The sequence below is a fragment of the Nerophis ophidion genome, linkage group LG29, assembly GCF_033978795.1.
Source record: "Nerophis ophidion isolate RoL-2023_Sa linkage group LG29, RoL_Noph_v1.0, whole genome shotgun sequence".
Classification (NCBI taxonomy): domain Eukaryota; kingdom Metazoa; phylum Chordata; class Actinopteri; order Syngnathiformes; family Syngnathidae; genus Nerophis; species Nerophis ophidion.
In genome coordinates this window covers 7,922,460-7,928,857 of record NC_084639.1, presented here as the reverse complement: position 1 = coordinate 7,928,857, position 6,398 = coordinate 7,922,460, and the positions used below count along the sequence as shown (strand labels likewise).

Sequence of the window (6,398 nt, the reverse complement as noted above, 5' to 3'; positions counted from 1 at the left end):
TGCACACCTTTATGTGTCCTCCCCAGGACCTGTGTCCTCTGCAGTGGACATTTTTATTTATTTATTCATTTTTAATTTATCTCTTTCATTGATGTGCATCTTTGATCAATAGACAATTAAGCCTCAGCAACTAAACACACATTTACACACCACTACCTGAGAAGGAACAGGATGAAGAAAATCTTATATTTTCCTGCCCCCTTCTACATAATACGTAGTCTTACTTAATGGATAGCATACAAACCAAACAAATACATCCAAATATAATGAAAACAAACAAAAAACACACAAAAAAAACACAAGTGCAAAATTTCATGAATTACAAACTGAACAAAAAAAAAGTAATATACACCTCACGGGATGATACAAAACTAATACAAAACCAGACAAAAAAATAAGTGAAATAATAAATAAAAAGAAAAATGTAAACACTTTTGCTAAACGTCTCTGATAAAATAGCCCTGTTTTACACAAAAAAGCAAAAAAAAAAAGTAAATTTTATTTTTTGTATTAATTAATCCTACAAAATAATATACAACAATACCACGACAATACAACTCCAATTCCAAAACCAAACCCGGCCCGGCAAAATTCAGAATAGCAATCAACAGAGCAATCGAGAGGACACACAAAAATGACAAAAAAAAAACAATCCAAAAGTTGTCAGGTTCAAACACTGATGGCATCTATTAAACAGACAAGAAGCAAGGAATCTTGCAGAGACAGAGTTAAATTTTGCTCAATGAGGAGAGAAGTTTTTGGGCTGTACTCTAGTAACAGATCCAAATTACACTCTAAAATCCTGCTCACATGCTCCTCTATTTATTTGAGAGGTCCCTGGTTACATCACTGAGGCTGCTTCTGAAGCAGCCCCAGTTAGACACAAAATATGATTATTCAGAAATGCAAACAACCTGTCTCTGCGTTGTCTGCGTCACGAACAGGATGTTCACCCTTGGCAGTCAGCAGGCCAGGTCTGGACAAAAACACTGATACGAGACGACTCGCAATCTTGGATTGCGAGTCGTCTATTTGCACAGATAGAAAAGTACAACTTCAGCACAATTGATAATAACTATAGCAACGGCCTATAAACATAAGAGTTGTGTGATAACTTACACATAATTATTCTAATAACTCCAATTCCAAATCCAAACCCAGCCCAGCAAAACCCAGAATAGCAATCAACAGAGCAATCGAGAAGACACAAAAACATCCCACAAAACAATCCAAAAGTTGTCAGGTTCAAACACTGATGACATCTATTAAACAGACAAGAAGCAAGGAATCATGCAGAGACAGAGTTAAATTTTGCTCAATGAGGAGAGACGTTTTTGGGCTGTACTGTAGTTACAGATCCAAACTATGTTATAAAATCCTGCCCACGTGCTCCTCTATTTATTTGGGAGGTCCCTGGTTACATCACTGAGGCTGCTACTGATGTTTTTTTGATTAATTGATTGATTGATTGAATTTTTTATTAGCAGATTGCACAGTACAGTACATATTCCGTACAATTGACCACTAAATTTTTCAACTTGTTTAAGTCGGGGTACACGTTAATCAATTCATGGAAGGGGGGTCATTTCAGCAGCCCCAGTTAGACACAATATATGACTATTAATGAAATGCAAATGTGCTGACCCTTGTGGTATCGCCCTGTCTCTGCTCTGTCTGCGTCACGGCACTTGATGATCGCCCTTGGCAGTCAGCAGGCCGATTCTGGTCACAAACACTGATACGAGACGATGTCCCTTTGCACAGATAAAAAAAAGTACAACTTGAGCACAATTGATAATAACTATAGCAACGGCCTTTTAGCATAAGAGTTGTGAGATAACTTACACATACTTATTCTAACAAAAGTACAAACCCCGTTTCCATAGGAGTTGGGAAATTGTGTTAGATGTAAATATAAACGGATTACAATTATATGCAAATCCTTTTCAACCCATATTCAGTTCAATATGCTACAAAGACAACATATTTGATGTTCAAACTGATAAACATTTGTTTGTTGTTGCAAATAACTATTAACTTTAGAATTTGATGCCAGCAACAAGTGACAAAGAAGTTGGGAAAGGTGGCAATAAATACTGATAAAGTTGAGAAATGCTCATCAAACACTTATTTGGAACATCCCACAGGTGTGCAGGCTAATTGGGAACAGGTGGGTGCCATGATTGGGTATAAAAGCAGCTTCCATGAAATGCTAAGTAATTCACAAACAAGGATGGGCGAGGGTCACCAATTTGTAAGCGAATTTTCGAACAGTTTTAGAACATTTCTCAATGAGCTATTGCAAGGAATTTAGGGATTTTACCATCTACGCTCCGTAAAATTATCAAAAAGTTCAGAGAATCTGGAGAAATCACTGCACGTAAGCGATGATATTATGGACATTTGATCCTTCATGCGCTACTGCATCAAAAACCGACATCAGTGTGTAAAGGATATCACCACATGGGCTCAGGTACACTTCATAAAACCACTGTCAGTAACTACAGTTGGTTGCAACATCTGTAAGTGCAAGTTAAAACTCTACTATGCAAAGTGAATGCCATTTTTGAACAACACTGAGGAACGCCGCCGGCTTCACTGGGCCAGAGCTCATTTTGATGGACTGATGCAAAGTGGTTTCCGCGGTCTGACGAGTCCACATTTCAAATTATATTTGGAAACTGTGGACGTGGTGTCCTCCGGAACAAAAAGGAAAATAACCATCCGGATTGTTATAGGTGCAAAGTTCAAAAGCCAGCATCTGTGATGGTATGGGGGTGCATTAGTGCCCAAGGCATGGGTAACGTACACATCTGTGAAGGCACCATTAATGCTGAATGGTCCATACAGGTTTTGGAGCAACATATGTTGTCATCCAAGCAACGTTATCATGGACACCCCTGCTTATTTTAGAAAAACAATGCCAAGCCACGTGTTACAACAGCGTGGCTTCGTAGTAAAAGAGTGCGGGTATTTTCCTGGCCTGCCTGCAGACCAGACCTGTCTCCCATCGAAAATGTGTGGCACATTATGAAGCGTAAAATACCACAGCAGAGACCCCGGACTGTTGAACAATTGAAGCTTTACATCAAGCAAGAATGGTAAAGAATTCCACTTTCAAAGCTCCAACAAATAGTTTCCTCAGTTCTCAAACGTTTATTGAGTGTTGTTAAAAGAAAAGGTGATGTAACACAGTGGTGAACATGCCCTTTCCCAACTACTTTGGCATGTGTTGCAGCCATGAAATTCTAAGTTAATTATTATTTGCAAAAAAAAAAAGTTTATGAGTTTGAACATCAAATATCTTGTCTTTGTAATGCATTCAATTGAATATGGGTTAAAAAGGATTTGCAAATCATTGTATTCCGTTCATATTTACATCTAACACAATGTACTGGGGATAGGTTGATTGGCAACACTAATTTGGCCCTAGTGTGAGAATGTGAGTGTGAGTGTTGTCTGTCTATATGTGTTGGCCCTGCGATGAGGTGGCGACTTGTCCAGGGTGTACCCCGCCTTCCGCCCGATTGTACCTGAGATAGGCGCCAGCGCCCTCCGCGACCCCAAAAGGGAATACGCGGCAGAAAATGGATGGATGGATGGACAATGTACCAACTCATATGGAAACGGGGTTTGTAGTCAAACAAAAATTAATAATATAAACAACAGTATCAATATTAAGAAGAATTCCAACATAGCAGTGATTAGAAATCCCTCATTACAGACAATAATTAAAAAAAATAAAAACATACACACTTGCATCACATATCATAAATTTGGCAACACATTGTGTCCATTTTCAACAAAGACAAATAAATTATATTTTAGGTTAATTTAATAGTTTGTCAGGATGCACTGTTCTATAACTGTAGTTATCCAGCATTGCACAATCACACTCCGGCTGTTTTATTGTCAAGGATTCCCGCTCCATTTCTGGTGTGACGTCACCCCCCTTGGATTATAATCCACCACTTTTATAGATCGATTCGCTCTTCTTCTGTGGTTTCACCCCCACGGCTGTGCGAATCAGAGTCGACCCGCTCCTCCGCGACCACGCCAGCCTTTTGACAGACAACCCTCTGCGCCAATAGCCTTCGAGACCCTCTCTATGTGCCCTGCCCATAAACCAATCAGGAGGAGGACGGGGCGGAGCCCGATGTGGGCCTGGCATTCAGGCTTGGTTGCGAAGGAAATGACCAGGATGGGATAATGTGAGTTTTTACTGGACACATTTATTCATATTCTTTCATTTTAATGTTTTAATTTATTCATACTATATACTCGCTTGGAACGGTAGCGGTGGTGTTTGTCATGTCTTCACGGCGAAGGCGCTACATGTTTTACTTACGTCGCTAAAATGCTTTGTAAAGTAGTCCCAAGCAGTAGAGAACAACGGTGATTTTTCCACTATTGTTAATAATTGTACTCAGTCAGTGATGCAAAGCTGCTAATATTAACTAAACACTCAATAGCTGCATTGCCACTCGTATTTTGAAGTGTATTAATATGACTAACTTGCTCGCTTTTAAGTTACATTCTCTCAATTATCGAGTTTAGGGGTCCAGGGCACCAGGTAGCCCGAAAGGACCAGATGAGTCGCCCGCTGGCCTGTTCTAAAAATAGCTCAAATAGCAGCACTTACCAGTGAGCTGCCTCAATTTTTTAATGTTCTTTATTTACTAGCAAGCTGGTCTCGCTTTGGTCGACATTTTTAATTCTAAGAGGGACAAAACTCAAATAGAATGTGAAAATCCAAGAAAATATTTTAAAGACTTGGTTTAAATAAATTCATTTATTTTTTTACTTTGCTTCTTATAAGTTTCAGAAAGACAATTTTAAAAAAATACAACATTAAAAATTATTTTAGGGTTTTTAAACACACACCTTTTTACCTTTTCAATTCCTTCCTTTTCTTTCCTGACAATTTTAATCAATGTTCAAATGAATGTATTTGTTTTATTGTAAAGAATAATAAATACATTTTAATTTAATTCACCATTTTAGCTTCTGTTTTTTGACGAAGAATATTTGTGTAATATTTCTTCAAATTTATTATGATTAAAATTAAAAAAAAATATTCTGGCAAATCTAGAAAATCTTTACGATCAAATTTAAATCTTATTTCAAAGTCTTTTGAATTTATTTTGAAATTTTTGTTCTGGAAAATCTAGAAGAAATAATGATTTGTATTTGTTAGAAATATAGCTTGGTCCAATTTGTTATATATTCTAACAAAGTGCAAATTGGATTTTGACCTATTTAAAACATGTCATCAAAATTCTAAAATCAATCTTAATCAGAAAAAAATACTAATGATGTTCCGTAGATTATTTTTTTTAATTTTTTCAAAAAGATTCGAATTAGCTAGTTTTTCTCTTCATTTTTTTTATTTGAATTTTGAATTTTAAAAAGTCAAAATTGAAGATAAACTATTCAAAATATAATTTTCATTTTTTTCGTGTTTTCTCCTCTTTTAAACCGTTCGATTAAGTGTTTTTTTAATATTATTCTCAACAACAAAACTTCCGTAAAAGGAACAAAAATGTACGACGGAATGACAGACAGAAATACCATTTTATATATATATATATATATATATATATATATATATATATATATATATATATATATAGATGGATAGATAAATAGATAGATTTGTTTATTAAAGGTAAATTGTGCAAATTGGCTATTTCTGGCAATTTATTTAAGTGTGTATCAAACTGGTAGCCCTTCGCATTAATCAGTACCCAAGAAGTAGCTCTTGGTTTCAAAAAGGTTGGTGACCCCTGATCTGGCTTGTAAGCATCGGCAATGTTTTTAAAGCACATGCAGTGTTTCAATTTGGGTGTAAATTTGATGCAAAATTTGTTTAACAGGAATAGTTTTTGAATTGGATTTTTAATTATTTTTTGCAAAATGATAATGTTTTCATATTATTTTTATTGCAGATACTGAAAGAATTGATGCTGGACCACAACTGGACGTTTAAACGGATACTTCTCGCCTGCCACACCCTTTCAAAACCAAAATACTTCTACCTATTCTTTTTCTTCAAAAATAACAGAATGGATTTGGAGAAGACTTAAATTGGATGTTGTTGCCAAGTGACGTGTTGCCAAACGCTTAAGTGTCAACTTTGCCAACTTTTTTTTTCTTTTTCTTTTTCCTGAGACCACATCAAGTCACGCAAAAGGGAATTTATTATAACTTGGAGGCGAAAAATGGATCAAGCCAGCGGCGGGGACGACCCCAGTAAACCTTTTAAAAAGAGGTCCAGTGAGGATGAAGGCAGGAATAAAAAACTGGTATGTATTTGTTTGGAGTCTTAGTCCAGAGATTTATTGTCAATATTGCATTAGTTTAGTAATCCAAACTACACTGATATTGTTTCTCAATCG

At 36.3% G+C, this 6,398-nt stretch overlaps 1 protein-coding gene across 4 annotated transcripts in view; it reads left to right on the top strand.

The window, feature by feature from the left end:
- Positions 1-4,075: 4,075 nt before the first annotated feature.
- The window catches only part of diaph2 (diaphanous-related formin 2), a 1,158,885-nt gene continuing 1,156,562 nt past the window's right edge, over positions 4,076-6,398 (top strand). For 2 of the 4 annotated variants that reach the window (XM_061891999.1, XM_061891997.1), the window contains exons 1-2: positions 4,221-4,395; positions 5,949-6,305. In XM_061891999.1, the coding sequence (XP_061747983.1) occupies positions 6,222-6,305 (84 nt within the window). In that variant the 5' untranslated portion in view covers positions 4,221-4,395; positions 5,949-6,221. The other 2 variants (XM_061891998.1, XM_061892000.1) reach the window with 2 other exon arrangements.